General features: G+C 42.4%; 1 protein-coding gene across 3 annotated transcripts in view; it reads right to left on the bottom strand.

The window, feature by feature from the left end:
- Positions 1-399: 399 nt before the first annotated feature.
- The window catches only part of PGAP1 (post-GPI attachment to proteins inositol deacylase 1), an 89,929-nt gene continuing 72,443 nt past the window's right edge, over positions 400-17,885 (bottom strand). For all 3 annotated transcript variants that reach the window (XM_053280288.1, XM_053280279.1, XM_053280296.1), the window contains 2 exons: positions 10,205-10,309; positions 400-8,962 (listed from right to left, as the gene is read on the bottom strand). In XM_053280288.1, the coding sequence (XP_053136263.1) occupies positions 8,824-8,962; positions 10,205-10,309 (244 nt within the window). In that variant the 3' untranslated portion in view covers positions 400-8,823. The remainder of the gene's footprint in view (positions 8,963-10,204; positions 10,310-17,885) is intronic.

A 17,885-nucleotide genomic window follows, 5' to 3' on the forward strand; every position in this document is an offset into this window, starting at 1 on the left:
TTCTCTCTAACGTGGGAGACAAAAAATGTGGGTTTTATTGCTAGTTGTGCCTTTTCCCTATTGGATTGCCCTTCGTCAGCATTTGTCTGGGTAAAAAGGAAAGACATTCTAGAAGAGATCTGGCCGTTATTTGTTTAGTTTGCCAACCTTTCCTGTCTGCATTTTAAAAACAGTTTAGTGGAGTCCATCTGTGCTGTAGCAATGCAGGTCAAGCAATCCATTCTCACAGTTAGGCATGCATTTATTTCAAATATTTATATCCCATCCCTCCAGTACAATACTGCTTCTAATGACTCAGAAAGACCTGTTTATAGGCCATCGAGCTTGAGACCAAGTCAAAGAAACCTTGAAGAAATGCTGCAAGCCCCCATATTGTTCAACAATGCTGTTAACACAAAATACTCTTCCTTTTTCATTGTTTTTTTATTTCTTCAACACAATATTACATATTGCAAGTAAAAAGAAAAAGCACCAAAATGCTCCAACATAAAATACCTGAGCAAAGACTGAAGGCAAAAATGTTCACAATTGCACCCGAAAGCATTTTAGCACAGCAAAAATACAGGCAACAACAACCACTGATGAGAGCTGACGAACAGCTGCGTGGCACTTCTCACACGTTATCCTGATTATTTGAAAAATATCAATATGCAGTACAAAACATACACAAGGTTGTGAAACTTAAAATAGGCTGTACAAAACATTTTAAAGTTTATTCACATCTTAAGTTGATTGTTAAAAAATATCTGCTGAGCACATGAGAGTAAACTCTGTATGAAGACGCATGAAGGGTTCCCCATTCACTTGTAATTCACCCTAACAATGGATCTGATGTGAGCAAAAAGTCAATCTCGAGGCCTTTAGTGCCAAAAGGTTCAGCACCAGTCCATCAATTAATTCAAATTCACCATGCACTGCAAAAACAGTTTAGGACCCTGTAACAGCAGGACCAATGATTAGAATTTACCAGTCACACAGCTTGAGCAAAGACTGTTACACACATCTAAGTTTTGAAATTAGAACTCCAAATATTCACACCAATTTTAGACCTTGCAAAATCAACGTATGCAACCTGAAAGAGAGTAAGATGTACAAAAATGAGTTCCACTCTTTTTGATAGTGCAGTTTTTATGTTTCAAATACTAACATGCAAATTGAGCAAGTCCTCCCCCAGGCCTCTTCTACCATGCTGCACAGAATGTTAAGCCTACATAGAAAAGCATGGGGGCGAGGGGTGGGGGAATGACTTTTACTTTGCTTCATGAAAATAAAGTGTGATGAAGAAAGTCTCTTATCTTTAACATCAATTTCTCAATACAGCATATTTTTCAGACTCATGTCACTTCTAGTCTAGACAATGATTGTCCTTAATTTTGGCATTTAAAGGAAAGTTTCAATAATCAATTTAAAATTTCCACAAGTATTTCCACGTTTCGTGGTATATAAATATTTGTAGTGTTTTAGTAGTGGATATTCCACTACAGAAGTGTGTGTTCTCATATCTTAAATGTATTAGAATTAAATGAAATATAGACAGAACATTTTCTTTTTGTGTATTTCTAATTATTAATTTCAGACATGAGAATGACCACCCCACAACTATTTAGTGAATATTCACTGAAACAAGGAAATATTTCTGGAAGAGAGGTCCTTAAAACACTTTAGCTATTTAAAAAATGCTTTAGCTTCCTTTATACACTGAAACGAGAAAACATACATAATTTAAAGAACCGTTCAGTCAAAAGATATTTAAGCAGAAATGCATGAAAAGTTTTAAGAGTTACTCTTAGTAATGTCTTTCAAAAATATATCCCAATGTTCATCCAAAATATACAGCAATTTTAACAAGTTTTATAAAGAACTTGAAAGGTTATAAACAATACATACAATATTTGGCAACCATATTATTAATTATATGTAGTTTGTCTAAAACTGGATCTGAAAGTCAAGTACCAAATCTAGACACCAGATGTATACATGATTCTTCTGCTTATGGTTATCATTGACCCACATCCAAACGACGTTGCACTAGCGAAATGCTGTTGTGCAAGGGCCCCTAGAGCAAATGGTGTTGGGCAGAGAAACATCCACTCTGGACTAGTTCATGAACTAGTGAAAGGTGTCGATGTATTGCACCACCTTGTACGCATCCTGCAGAATGGCTTCCCCTAGTGGCTGTGCTGCAGGTCATGAAGCATTGCAACTTCATAGAACTCCACAAACTTCAGTGCATGCAACCTCTTCTTTTGCACTAGTCCAACACGAATCCGGGTGTCAGCCAAAGTTTTCAATTAACACATTGTTTTTATGTCAATGGAAAATGCAAGGGAGATGATACCAATCCATACCTGCCAAGATACATGATGACTTCCTTTACTGAAATCACCAGATAATATATTTTGGGATTAGAGTACTATGGGTGCATTGGTGCACCTGTGCCCAGAACTGACTGCTGAATCAGGGTTGTTACAGTTAAGATCTGATGTTCCTTACTAATTCTTGTTTTGAAATCAATACAAAGCAGAATCTTAAATCTTTTAACTTTGGTTGGCTAAAATGCATTGTAATTTACCCACACTGAAGTAAGTGATAATGCACCTGGACACCTATGAAGTCTCCATTACCAAACTACTGAATAATACATTTACTTTTAAAATGGGTTTGCTCAATTCAGTCTAAGGCCATATACATTACATGTAGATGCAGTTCGTTACTTTAAGGCACACGCTTTCCCCTTCTCAACTGAAAAAGTGGTCAAGTCACAGTGAGGATTTAAGTCATTTTCAGTCTGAGTTTTGCGCTCTCGTATGCTCATCAATTACATACAGGAAATACAGTAATCATGGTTTTCTTATTTCTGAATCCCTATGCTGAGGTTACATAAGTGGAGACAAGTTTTTAATATTTCCAAAAAGTAAATAATTTATTCAAAGGATCAGAAGCTTGATCCATTTTCCCAGTTTTAAATACACAAAGATATTTCTAATGGTTCTGAAGCAGATGGATGTGAAGATTAAGGGCAGGTTCTGCATAAAGTCACCTGTCCAAAGCCACCAGAGCAAAGGCCTTCATAAACTGTGGCCACCAAGCTGAATGTAGCCCACAGCCATAGACCGTGACCTGTCAGGGGATAACCCTTCTGCCATCACCCCTGTCTGTTCTGCATTACCAGGCAGGCATCTAGAACAGGAGATGTATTGTGCTCCTGGTAAACTTCCATACATATCTGGTAGATCACACGTTGTGGAAGACGGCTATAACCAAGACTACAGTAGATATTTAAAACATGAACAGTTCTTCCAAACACATGAGCAAGAACCTCTAATCTTCATGTGCCATGTAAGCCAGCAATTGAATCTATTAGAAGGGTTGGCAATCCTCAATGATTCTGGAGGAATTTGTATCAATTTCCAAGAATATAAGAAGAATTGCCAAGCGTTTAATGACTTGATACTGTGACAAATATTGGGGAAAACCCTCCAGGAAAAGCTTCAGCCAGAGCTGGCAGCCCTACCTTTCAGTATGATCAAACAAATTACAAAACCAGGCCCAAAGCTTGACATTTAGTTCCCCCACCCCCCACTGGTATAAGCATAACCAACTCTGTTTGTAAGAAATGTGGCTTTAGGTGTACCTGACAGCTCCCCCCGCCCCACTATGGTAGCAGTAGGCCTTCCACAGTAAGCAGAGGCTGCTATTTTAAAAAGTAGCTAGAGAGCCTGGCGCATGCAGATTTATGGTGCAAGTCTCTGGATTCTAACTCATTATAACCTATAGTTCTGGGTCTTCAGGCAGTTTTCCCAACAGAAAGGCAGTAGAAATTACTCTTATGCAATTATGTGGTTTGGAAAATGCTGCCCTTTTTTTGATTTTTTTTAAAAAATAAGCTAGGCTGACAACATTTTTTTGTATAAAACAAGATGTTCATAAGATTTTCTAGAGCTCAAGGATTTACATAAAGGTTGGATAGTCTTAAGTTATTACACACACTATTTGTAAAAATGAATCAACTCTCCTCCTGCTGTGAAAGTATGGATTTGTTTTTCACACAGCATTGATTGGCACAAATATTCAGAAGTATGGTATCCAATCTAAGTATCTTTAGCAGCAAAGTTCATGGATTTAAGATTATTAGCATTTTAATACAGAGAGCACTAATAGTGTAAGATCTGGCTGCATTGCTTTCAAAAAGGAATACAAGTAGTCTACTACCAAAACTAAACAAAGATCTCTTATATTTAAGATGAAATTACAAAGTGAACCTTAGTGGTTTTAGGCTACTTAGTGAAAGCCAGTTCTTAAGTTGTCCATAACATATAACAGCAAGTGGCAGCAGCATTATTGTACAAACACAATGCACACATTTCACATTTTGATTACGAGTGGAGGTTTATAAGATGGTTACCTCCACCTCCTACATCATAAATAAGACTGAAGTGTAAATATGCAAACTAGTAAGTCTCTTAACAGAAAGTCACTTCTGTCACCAGAGAACATTTTCCTCACTGATGTTTGTTCACAGGCACTAGAACAGAATGTATGTCAGCAAAACCTTAACAGTACCATCTGGTATTTCCCAGTGGAGGTAACAATACCTCACTAGAAGCTATCTTTGAGGCTTATTGTCTAGTGGCAAGAGAAAATCTCAAAACATGGCTGATCCAAAAACCAAGGTTAGATTCTATACATGTACAGTTTACTTAGGCAAGGATCGAAAGATAAATAAAACATCCAAGAACCTAATTAGTACTCCTACAAGGTATGTTGTTTTTAATATTTTGATCTATTTTATGTATCTTTCTTTTCATTCATGTTGCATTTTCTACCGTATCCTCCATTCACTGAAATACTTTAGATGTTTGGCTGTCTTCAATTGATAAAAACTATTAATAAAAAACCATAGTGGGGGGAGGACAAGGCAAAGTGCAAAAAGTAGAAAGCTTCAGAGACCAAAGTGCAAGAGCACCCCTAAACCACATAAATTCTAGAACTACAAATGTATCTGTTCACAACCAAAGTCTCCAGGTACAAAAATACAAATACACATAGAAAAGATAATAAAAAATACTATATATCAAGTATATACAGGATAAGAGCTATGTATAATTCAAACAGCATGTTGCATTAACTAACTGAGAAGCCAATCTTGTCTATTTCATTCATATTCACTCACACACACACGTCTCAAAAACTATCATTCCATATTTGATAATAGTTACAATGAATACAAACAGGGTGTTGACTTCATAGTATCTATAAGTAATTACAGATGAAGTGACCGTCTAGAGGTGTCCTGCTGAACTAGAGTGAATTGGATGGCTCTTCCAACTGGATCCAAACATCCAATCTTCTATTTAAGTCCTTACAATCAGGTAAACAGTTGTGGCTGGAGAGGTGATGAGGTGCCATCAAACAAGAGGCTGCTGCAGTCAACATTGGGCGTTATAACCTGGTTGGGGTGGGGCATCACTCCTGCCTTTGCTCAGTCAAACTGGGGGAGAAACATCAACTCTTCCTAACTGCAGAACAGATATAGGTTGGGAAGCAAAGTTAGGGCTCTTTAAGGAACAGAACCTCATCTGCACTTCATCAGAAGTGGCAGGCTTTTCTGAGTAAGCATGTCCACACACGGCTTTGAAGAGTACTCTTGTGCCCTTAGTAACTGCTTGACAAGGAAACTTTTGGCAAGGTCCCTTTCTGTCATTGTAACAAAGTGACAGAATGTCTGCCAAAATCCCCCCTACCATGTAACTATGAAGAGGAACAGGAGCACCCTTCAAGGTCATGCTGCATAAGCAAGGCCCCTGAAGAGTTTGCGGCTTCTCCTCACACTGCCAGCTACTGGCAAAAAGCCCAGCACAGCAATCAAGAGGGACTTCTAGCAGAAGCTCTGAATAATCAAGCTAGCAGTACAGAGGGGCACTGAGAGTATACCAACAGCACAATTTGTGCCCCAATTCACAAATTTAGTACTACACAAATGCTTGGAAATTAGATCTCAGAGCACAGTTTGCCCAAAGGACTTATTTAAAAGTAGCACAGAATAATTTTTATAGGCTAAAAATTATGTGATGATCCTGGGACCAAAAAGCTTGCTTGAGTCTAGATTGTTTCATTTAAAATACTGATTCCAGTTATAATGCTCTTAATGGTTCATATACAGTTATTACACTTGTATGCGAGCTCACAGTAGAGTTCTGCACTAACAATATAAAAGATTTTAAGGCTATTCATACGGGCAAGCAGGCAGGAAGATAGGGATTGAACCTACCTTCCCTGCAGACAGTGGCCAGGTTCTTCAGGGCATCGCCACATACCCACATGATCCGTGCTGCTCCCTGGCAGCATGGATCAGTGGAGACCGGGACCGTTTTCCTGGCCTCCAGGAATCTCATAATGCACAGCACAACGGGCGTGATGCACTGGGGGATTCCCCCGGGAGTTGAGTGCTCTAGGTCAGGGATTCTCAACGTACGGTCCCCAGATGTTATAGGACTTCAACTCCCATAATCCCCAACTAAAGGTCACTAGGACTGGTGATTATGGGAGTTGAAGTCCAATAACAGCTGGAGACCCAACGTTAAAAATCCCTGCTATAGGTGCCCAGATTCTGTGCATGCTCAGGCTGCGTGCAGCCCAAGCTCACACACAACCCCGGCACCAGGGTATAATGTTGGGCTAGCCGTGAGGGCAGCGCTGGGATCGGGCTCAATCCTGGCGGTGCACACAGGCAGCCAAACCCAGGCTGGGCTGCCCTACCCTAGGTTTGGCTACTCGTGTGCACAGCCTTTTTCTCTTAACTACCGTATGTTAGATCAATTTGTAAGGAGATCTTTTTACCCATCAGAACTAAATAATTGCTAATCACAAGCCAGAATTAAATGAGGCACTTCAGGCAGGAATTATGCAACTGGACAAAAGGCAGGACAGAATATGTACTGTAAGCTGGCAGAGAGAAATGGCTCTCAGATTGTAACAGGAGGAGCGGAGGCATCCTGTAATATCTGCGCTTAGATATCAAGGCAATGGACACGTTACAAACTAGAAACGTATACAGTTAAATATAGGTAGGCCAGTCACTTACTTACTGTATGCTTGGACTCAATTGGCTAGGTTTATAAAGTGACTGATGGTGGGATGCAAGAGCAAAGTTGACCACTGGAGAGAATGCCCTGCACGTTTCACTTAAGGTACCAGAGAATGAGTTGCTACTTTACAGATTGTTATAGACAATCAACATTTGCCACTCAAGACATCTGTTTGAGGGCAGATTCTTTTGAAACCTTTGTACAGAGAGATCAATATTTGTGTCTTTGAGATGTGTGTGCGCGCGTGCACACGCACGCTATTGTCAGTTCACACTCTGCCAATAGTTTAAGAGACTGGATAGGGTAAGTGGTTCTGCCTTAAGGTGGTTTCACTCTTTGCTGACAGGCCAAAGGGATGTTTAGTTGCTTCATCAGCAGTCTTATGGAATACCTCAGGGGCAGTGTTCCCTCCAACAGGAATTCCCAGATGTTGACTACAACTCCTCGCCTCTCCAGCTGCAATAGCCTTTGCTTGGGGATGATGGGAGTTGTAGTCAACAACATCTGGGAATCCCTGTGAGAGGGAAGCTGCTCAGGGGTCCATTTCGTCATAGCGTTTGTTCCGCCATCTTGATGAAATGACTTGGGACTGATGGCCTGGAGCAGTTTTGCATACAATGAGCACAAATGCACCTTTTGGTCTTGAACTGATACAGATATCGGGAAGCTCATGTGGGTATTGTATTCCCATCAAAGTATTGTACTGATGTCGAAGTATACATTTGGGTAACTATGCCTGTGTTACTTTCTACAGCCTTACATGTACTCTCTGTGCATAGAAAGAGTAACCTGAGAATCTGCCCTGAGCTTCAGATGCTGCAGTGTTCAGAGTAACAGTACAAAGAGCATACATATCTGCTCTTACTGAATTACATTTCACTGAATATATGCTGAGGTATATTCAGCAACCACCACTTTTGACACACTCGCAAGTTTGCAGGCTCTGATATAGCTTTGGATTTGTCACCAACAACAGCACTCTAAGTTAATGTACGCTTAAGAAAGTAACAAGATCACAACAGTTGTCCATTGTGGGGTAGGAACATTTCGATTATCTTCTTGGCAATTCATCTTGCAGCAGTTTGATTCCATTCATTTGTTGTCTGTATCTGCTGTGCTTTAGAACACAAGAGCACATGTGATACACAAGTTCATAAGTGCTAAAAACCCCAAACACACAACCTTAAACAAACAGCTACTCTAACCTCAAAGAAATCAAGCATCAGCTTATATCACTGGTGTCAGGCATAGATCAAGAAGGTTGTGCCTACCAAAATAAAAATTTCTACAGTTAATAGCAATAGCAATAGCAATAGCACTTACATTTATATACCGCTCTATAGCTGGAAGCTCTCTAAGCGGTTTACAATGATTTAGCATATTGCCCCCAACATTTCTGGGTACTCATTTTACCGACCTCGGAAGGATGGAAGGCTGAGTCAACCTTGAGCCCCTGGTCAGGATCGATCATGCAACCTTCTGGTTGCAGGGCGGCAGTTTTACCACTGCGCCACCAGGGGCTAAGACTCAGAAACACTCTAAGGTGCAACCCCCCACATTTTCCAGACACAATAATTTTCCAGACCACAATAACTGTTCCATCTGTTATATCCAAAACTTGTCTCACTCCTGTCGTTGACAGAAGACTAGGTTCTTGTTATGTTGTCCAAGATGGTCCTTTGTTCAACCCTCACATCTGTCATTGGTGAGTCCAGTGCTTTGGCAAATTAGGGTTCTACACAATAGAACATGATGCATGAAGAAAAAGAGGAATGATCACGAAGTATGGTATTCGGTATAAATGCATTGGTGTAAAGGCCACAACAGCAACAGACGAAGGGAATGGAAGATGCACTGCAATCTTCAATAGTTTACTGTGAGGAGAGAGAAAAAAATCTATTATTAAAGCCGTAAGGTATATGGCATAATAAAGCAGCACAGACCTTCCTGGGAGTATCTAGTACCTCTCATTTTTTTGATAAGTGACTTACAAGGCAGACAGACATTCTCTAATCCAGGCCTGCTCAACTTCGGCCCTCCTGCAGATGTTGGCCTACAACTCCCATAATCCCTGGCTATTGGCCACTGTGGCTGGGGATTATGGGAGTTGTAGTCCAAAAACAGCTGGGGAGCCTAAATTGAGCAGGCCTACTCTAATCTGATGAGCAAATGGGAAAGCGCCAGCCCACTTTTGGGCATTTCCTCCTGAGTGGTACTGGAAGACTGTGCACACCACATTCGTGCAAAATTATACAAACCTGCAAACAGGCTTGTACTGTAAGTTGACTTGCACACGGACAACGAGATACAATGCAGCTTCTTAGTAACTGCAACTTCTACATGAAAGCTGTTGTCTCAAAGGTGTTCCAGCATGCTAAGGAGACCTGAAGAAGTCTGCTCCCAGCATAAAACTAAAGTACTGGACTGAATCACAGCGTTTGTTTTGTGACACCAAAACAAAGGGCTGTATTCAAAAGGGCCTTGTGCAAGCAGAAAGGAACCTCTGCTTGTAGAAGGTCCCCCCCCCCCGCCCACCTTCTGTTGATTCTCTCCTTCTGCTGAAACCCCACCCCCACCAGCACACTGTTCTGAAGGATCTTCCAACCTCAGAGAATTTTGAGGAGCTGCAGGGGGCAACAGAGAACAGGAAAACTGCATTATGTAAACTGAGTTCCGCTTGTGGTGGCTGTGGAATAAGCATGCTTGAGACTGTTGACGTGCACACTCTAAGCAGTTTGAAAAGCTAAAGAGAGATCTGAAACAGTCCAGTAACGAGAGGGGATTGACTCACCTATTTTCACAACTTTTTACATAGCACCATCCACATGCATGGCATTTTCCACCGAATTGAGAAGTCCCATTTAAACATATCACCTTTAAAGTGTTTTTAATTATCTAAGTTGTATACACACACATTTAACCTCTAAATGAAAGATGGGGGGGAAATGAGGATAAGACTCCACATGAGTCCATGAAAAAGGTGGGACTTGTAAATTCCAAATCAAATTCCAACCACTGCACCACATCTGCCTCAAACAGATACAGAATAGCAAAGAGCAAGAAAAAAACGCCCCACAAGAGCCTCTGGATACCTCAGCTAAATAATGAACTCGTACCTTGATTTAACTTTTGTAGTATTGGAATTCATGAGTATCTCCAAAATGGCTATGAGGATGAGGGCAAGAAATCTATATGGATCAGGATCAAGTGTTATATGGTACCTATTTTGAAAGAACAAAACACAGGATTTCTGTAACAGACAGCACACACTTGCAAAGTTACATTTTATTTTCTTAGCACAGGAGCGTAGGAAGTTGCCTTATGTAGAGTCAGACCATTGGTCCATCCAGCTCAGTGCTGCCTACAGTGACAGGCAATGGCCCTCCAAGGTTTTAGGCAGGAGTCTCTCTCAGCCCTACCTGGAGATGCCAGAGATTGAAGCTGGGACCTTCTGCCTACAAAGTAGATGCTCTACCACTGAACTACAGCCCCATCTCTTCAAAGCATGGGGGCTAGAGCACTAACAAGATAATAGGCCAAGTCTAGCCTCAACTAAAATAGATGGTTGAGAGCACAACAGTATTTGAATATACAAGCAAGCGAGACTTTGGGGATATGGGAGGGAATAAGCAACACTCCAAAATGATGGGCCAGATGACAGTCACAGTGATTCCACCCCCCCCCCGCCCCGAACATAAAGCTTGAAATGGCTGCTATTTCAAGCATCAATACAAACCAGGTTTTATTTTAATGGCAGGCACCATGGACTTCCAAGGTGAGATCAATGCCGCACAAAAGACTGAGATAATGCAGAAAAATCTTCTATGACATTTTTCATCTTATTAAGCCCTGTCATTTCCAGCAGTTGTATCCTGGATATATCTTGTGTTATATCCACATTTGCTTCAGGAAGATGCAAGCGTGGCTCTCAATTGCACAGAGCTGTCTGTATTCTATATGCAGCCTAAAGCAATGGGCAAACTAATCTCAGTTTTTGGAAAATAAAAAAGATTTCTCCATCCATCAAGATTTCTAAAGAGCTTAGCACCAGGTATTTTATGGTAGACTATGATATGTCAGACAACAGTATGGTCTTTCCAGCCTCTACAGCAGGGGTGGGGAACCTTGGCCCTCCAGCTGTTGTTGAACTACAACTCCCATCATCCCCAGCCACAATTATTGTGGCTGGGGATGGTGGGAGTTGTAGTTCAAAAACAGCTGGAGGGCCAAGGTTCCCCACCCCTGCTCTACAGAGTTGGGCTCTACCATGTTGAAAATAATATGCAAGATAATTAAGCAAGGAATTACCTGTGTAAAGAAAAGCCGTTTTGATATCCCTTCTTTAATAACACAATGCTGAGTCCTTAGCTTCCAGTTATTCAGTTTATTTAACATGATTTTATATGGCCCAAAAACACATGTCTCTGGGTGGTTTACAACAGTTATGAAAATAGAAAGCCAGCAGGGGAGGGGGCACTCCCCAGTGTATTGCACAGAGTGCCACATATATGACTATTTGCCCCATGGGCAGAAGTCATGGGTGTGTGCTCGGTGCAAGGAGCTCCTGGCTCTCAGGGAACAAGTTCGTTCCCATGAGACCAAGGTGGCGGATCTGGAGAAGCTCAGAGAGACAGAGAGGCATGCAGACCACACCTTCAGTGACGTGATTGAGGCATCCCACTCCAAGGCTGATAGCTCTTCTGCTGTCAGGGAGAATGAAGATCTCAGGGAAGGAGGACATCAATGTGAGGAAGAGGGAAATGCTCCTGTAGAAGGGGCCCCTTCAGTGGATGATGAGCCCATATCACAGGGGATACTCCTCCGGGGAGTGGGGGCCTCCTTGTAGTGGGCAATTCAATCATTAGAGGTATAGAGAGATAGGTTTGTGACCCGCATGCTGACCACACAGTGACTTGCCTGCCCAGTGTGAAGGTTGCGGGCATCACACAGCGTCTAGATAGGCTGTTAGGCAGTACTGGGGAGGAGACAGCTATTATGGTGCATGTCAGCACCAACGATGTGGGGAAATGTAGTTGGGAGGTCCTAGAAACCTAATTTAGGCTTATAGGTAGCATATTAAAGTCCAGGACCCCTAAGGAAGCATTCTCAGAAATGCTACCTGTTCCATGTGCAGGTTCAGCAAGACAGGTGGAGCAGAGGGGTCTCAATGCGTGGAGGAGACTGTGCCAGGAGAAGGGGTTTAGATTCATTAGGCACTGGGATACGTTTTGGGGCAAGCAAAGTCGGTACAAAAGGGATGGCTGCACTGGAACCATGATGGAACCAGACTGCTGGTGCTTAAAATAAAAAAGGTCACAGAGCAGCTATCAAAATGACAGCTGGAGAATAGCTGACAGGAGCTGGGCAGTATCCCGTTCGGCAAATACCATCCCTTAAAGTGTGGGGGTGTAAAAGATTCAGATAAAACAGAGCAGAACCACATAAAGAGCAGACAGAAGGCTGTGCTAGCTGGTCAGAGATCAAAGAGCCCCCCAAAGATAGCATATACCAGGTAAGAGATTCAGCGTATAGGTGCTTATAGGCCAATGCCAGAAGCCTCCAAGCCAAGATGGGCAATCTGGAGTGCTTGGTTGCTAATGAAGAAATAGATATAGTGGGCATAATAGAAACATGGTGGAATAGAGAGAACCAGTGGGACACTGTTATCCCTGGATATAAACTCCATAGAAAGGACAGGGAGGGGCGCCTTGGAGCACTGTATGTTAAAGAAGAGATAGAATCTAACAAGCTAGAAAACCTAGGAAGGTCGGAGTCCTCCACAGAATCATGATGGGTGACAATACAAGGCCTGAAAGGAAATGTGCTACTGGGGACCTGCTTTCGCCCTCCGGATCAAAACACTGACAGTGACTGGGAGTTGCAAAAGGAAATCAGGGAGGTGCCACGGTGAGTCAGGGCAGTAATAACAGGTGACTTCAATTACCCACACATAGACTGGGTAAATTCACAGTCAGGTAATGACAAAGAGGTCATATTTCTAGATACACTGAATGACTGTGCCCTAGAACAGTTGCTCATGGAACTAACCAGAGAGAAGGCAACCTTGGACTTAATCCAGAGTGGCACCCAGGACCTGGTGTGTGATGTCACTGTCATGGACCCTTTAGGGAACAGTGACCATAGTGCGATCAAAATCAGCATACATGAAGGGAGAGAATCACCAAAGAAGTCTAACACAGACATTTTGAATCTTCTCCAAAATGGGGAGTATGGTGAAAAGAAAACTGAAAGGGAAAAATCAGGAGAGTCACTTCACTCCAGAATGCATGGAGTTTACTCAAAACCACAATACGAAACCCAGTTAGAATATATAACAAAAAGGAAGGAAGGTATCACTGTCCAGGAGGATGCCACATGGCTAACAGGTAAAGTCAAGGAAATCATAAAGGAAAATAAGACTTCCTTCCAAAATTGGAAGGCCTGCCCGAATGAAGAGAACAGAGAGGAACACAAACTCTGGCAAAATAAATGCAAGGTGATAATAAAGGAGGCAAAAAGAGAGTTTGAGGAACATTTAGCTAAAAGCATCAAGAGGAATAACAAAAACTTCTTTAAATACATCAGATGCAGGAAGCCTGCCAGGGAGGCAGTTGGACTGTTAGGCAATGAGGGAGTGAAAGGGATTATTAAGGCTATGGAGGTTGCAGAGAAGCTAAATGAGTTCTTTGCATCTGTCTTCACAGAAGAGGATACTGAGCATATACCTGTTCCTGAATCAGGTTTTGCAGGGACAGAGGCTAAAGAGCTGAGTCAGATAGAAGTGACAGGAGATGATGTTCAACAGTCTGGAAAATTAAAAACAAGAAAATCGCCAGGGCCAGATGGCATCCATTCAACAGGCCTTAAAGAACTCAAATGTGAAATTGCCGACCTCCTTGCTAAAATATATAACCTACCCCTACAATCAGGCTCTGTACCGGAGGACTGGAAAGTAGCCAATATAACACCAATTTTCAAAAAGGGATCCAGGAGCGATCTGGGAAATTATAGGCCGGTTAGCTTAACATCTGTTTCAAGCAAGTTGATGGAATGCATTCTCAAGGATAAGATCGTTAAGCACATAGCAGAACAGGCCCTGCTGGGGGAGAACCAGCATGGCTTCTGCAAAGGTAAATCTTGCCTCATGAAACTTTTGGAGTTCTTTGAGAGTGTCAACAAGTATGTGGATAATGGTGATCTAGTTGACATAGTAAACCTGACTTCCAAAAAGCTTTCAACAAAGTTCCTCATCAAAGACTCTTGAAAACACTTAGCAGTACTGGGATAAGGGGACAAGTACATGCGTGGATTGGTAACTGGTTGAAGGACAGGAAACAGAGGGTAGGGATAAATGGAGAGTTTTCACAATGGAGGGGAGAAAGAAGTGAGGTCTCCCAGGGATCTATACTCAGACCGATGCTTTTTAATTCATTAATAAATGATCTAAAAGTAGGAGTAAGCAGCGAGGTGGCCAAATTTGCAGATGATACCAAACTATTCAGGGTAGTAAAATCCAAAACAGATTGTGAGGAGATCCAAAGGATCTCTCCAAACTGGGGGAGTGGGCGACAAAATGACAAGTGCGGTTCAATATTGGCAAGTGTAAAGTGATGCACAATGGGATGAAAACCCTCAACTTCATGTATACGCTGATAGGATCTCAGTTGTCTGACTAACCAGGAGGGGGATCTTGGGGTCGTGGTGGACAGCTCGTTGAAAGTGTCAACTCAATGTGCAGCAGCTGTGAAAAAGGCCAATTCCATGCTGGGGATCATTAGGAAGAGGACTGAAAATAAACGGTTAATAATATTATAATGCCCTTATACAAAACTATGGTGTGGCCACACCAGCAATACTACATACAATTCTGGTCACCACATCTAAAAAAAGACATTGTAGAAATGGAAAAGGTGCAGAAGAAGGCAACCAAGATGATCAGGGGCCTAGAGCACCTTCCTTATGAGGCAAGGCTACAACACCTGGGACTATTTAGTTTAGAAAAAAAGGTGACTGAGTAGACATGATAGAAGTCTATAAAATCATGCATGGTGTGGAGAAAGTGGCTAGAGAGAAATTCTTCTCCCTCTCACAGAACACTAAAACCAGGGGTCATCTCATGAAAATGACTGCCAGGAAATCTAAGACCAACAAACGGAAGTCACACAACACATAATCTACTTGTGGAATCTGCCACAAGATGTGGTGACAGCCAACAACCTGGATGGCTTTAAGACGGGTTTGGATAACTTCATGGAGGAGCGGTCTATCATCAGCTGCTAGTTGGAGGGCTATAGGCCACCTCCAGCCTCAAAGGCAGGATGTCTCTGAATACCAGTTGCAGGGGAGTAACAGCAAGAGAGAGGGCATGCCATCAGCTCCTGCTTGTGGGCTTCCCAGTGGCACCTGGTGGGCCACTGTGTGAAACAGGATCTTGGACTAGATGGGCCTTGGGCCTGATCCAGCAGGGCTGTTATGTTCTTATCCTAAGATACATAACAAACAGATCTACTCTCATGCTCACAATATGTATACTAATAACCTGACCCCAGAAGCCCTTCTTAGAAAGGGCCATGTCTAGCATGGCTGTGGGAATTTTGTTACTATGCTTACTCACTGTAGTGTATGCTACACGTGCGTATCTAAGCTGTTAGGTCACCTTGGGGGAATCTGAGAGTGAACAAGCAACAGAACACAGTCTAGACACAGACAAGAATATGCCAGGAAGAGCAGACTCCAAAGCAAGCCTTTTAAACAGGAGAGAGTTAATGATGTAAAATGCAGAGGCATTGCAGTTTGGTGCAGATCTCCACACAAGAGGACTGCACAAGGAACACTGAAGGATAGAGATTTCAGCTCAGCAGTTCTGAACCCTGCAATCCAATAATCCAATTTAAGGATTCACCAATCCAGTGATTTGGCATAGGGGGAAGTGTTTGAGCACACAGGCAAGTTTACTGTCAGGAATCTTGCCACCATGCTCTGACAAAAGCAACCAAGGTTCAAGAGTAGAGGATTATGCCCTATGCCAAAGGTAACAAGGTTAACAGGGTGCAAATGAATAAAGAAACTGAGAGGAGCCTTTGGGCAATGATGACCCACAGATTCCTCACCAATTTTCTTCTAATAGAAGATAGTGGCAGTGAAATCCTGCTAACAGGAATGGGGAAGGAGGAATTGGACAAGAAGTTGGATCAAAGGAAGTCCATCTTCCAGTAGCAACAAAATATTAATCACTTGCAGAAACATCAGGAATCAGAGTTATCCCTTTAGACATAGGATGTATAAGAAATAATTATCAACCCACAAAAAAAAATAAATTAAAACTTATTAAAGTAGCCCAGCACATGAAAAGTACTAAAGTATTTTCCTTTAAGAAGTATAGTATTTTACTTCTGGAAAAATCATTTAGAATTTGCTCAAGCAAATTCATGTACAGCAAAATGCACTTTTAGAAGTGCCTTGCATCAGGTGTGTGCGTGAAGCTATGTTCGCAGTCGAGTCTGAGTTCGGACTGGTCCGCACATCCACGAACCGTTTTAGTGGTTTGAGGGCTGGTGAGGGCAGTGAGAGGCACCTTTAAAAGTAAATTAACAGGTCCTTACCATGATGCCACCACTCCAGGTAGCTTCCAGTTGCGGCAGCACTCCCCCCATGAGCAGAAGCCATTTGCGTAGTCAGCATGATGTTGACCATGCGGTGCTGTGGGAAGCACCACCACACCTGGAAGCTACCTGGAGCAGCGGCACCACAGTAAGGACCTGCTGATTCAACTTTTAAAGAAGTCTCTCTAGTCACCCCGCTCCCCGGCGCCACCCTCCCCGGCCCTCGAACCGGCAAACCGGTTCAAGCTGAGCCACCAAAGGCACCAAACCGGTTCGCAGACCTGAATTTGGACTGGACTGTGAACATCAATCCACACACCCTCCTAGCTTGCATTGCTGTCTTAGAAACTGCAGCAGGATCTTTTTGCCTAGAAAAATGAAAGTTATTGTATTGGTTTAGCATTGCAATTGAACTATAACTTCATTTTGGTGTGCAAATAGTTTCTCAGCAACAGGAAATAAGCCTTGCAGTAAGAAAAACTGTTCTGAACTCATCAGTATTGTTCTAATGGTAACATACCTTACAGACTAGATCAAATGAACTATTTTGTCTATAGCATTGCCAGAGAAACAGCAACAGAACAAGATAGCCACACTGCCACTGTTTCCCAGTTATTTTTATTCTGATGTGCAGTTACTTTTCTTCCTTAGGAGAGCCCCCTTGACCACAGGAGTTCTCCAATGGCCCCAAAGCCTGACTGGAGCTCTGCTGCTTGCCTCTCACAGTCTCGACATTTGATACATGACTTGGGAAGGATTATGATGTGAGACTAGCACAGTCCATTCTGAAGTCTGACATCCAGTACACCACAAGTAGATTTACTGCATGTGGGGTTTTAGAACACCTAGCTACTGACAGGTCTTATTGCAAGTCAGAGGCTCTAAAAGTGCATGGACCCATGACCATGACCCCGTAGAGGGCTGCAAGCCACTTAAAAGGTGGTCAGCAGCCAGGCAGCTGAGAGTTTTTCTCCAAAAGGGAGCCCTCTTGGAGAAGGGCTCTTCTCTCTTTAGGGCTCTTTTCTCAGCCCTAAAGAAGTGCTGTTGCTGTGCCTGCTCTCATCTGTGGGAGGATTTTGGTGACATAACACTAAATACTTTGTGTGAGATTTGGCAACACAAGAACAGAACATATTGCTGGAAAGCTTTTCTATGTCTGACTCAGATCAAACTTTAGAAATCAGGATAATTTTAA

The sequence above is a fragment of the Hemicordylus capensis genome, chromosome 1 (genome assembly GCF_027244095.1).
Source record: "Hemicordylus capensis ecotype Gifberg chromosome 1, rHemCap1.1.pri, whole genome shotgun sequence".
Taxonomy (NCBI): domain Eukaryota; kingdom Metazoa; phylum Chordata; class Lepidosauria; order Squamata; family Cordylidae; genus Hemicordylus; species Hemicordylus capensis.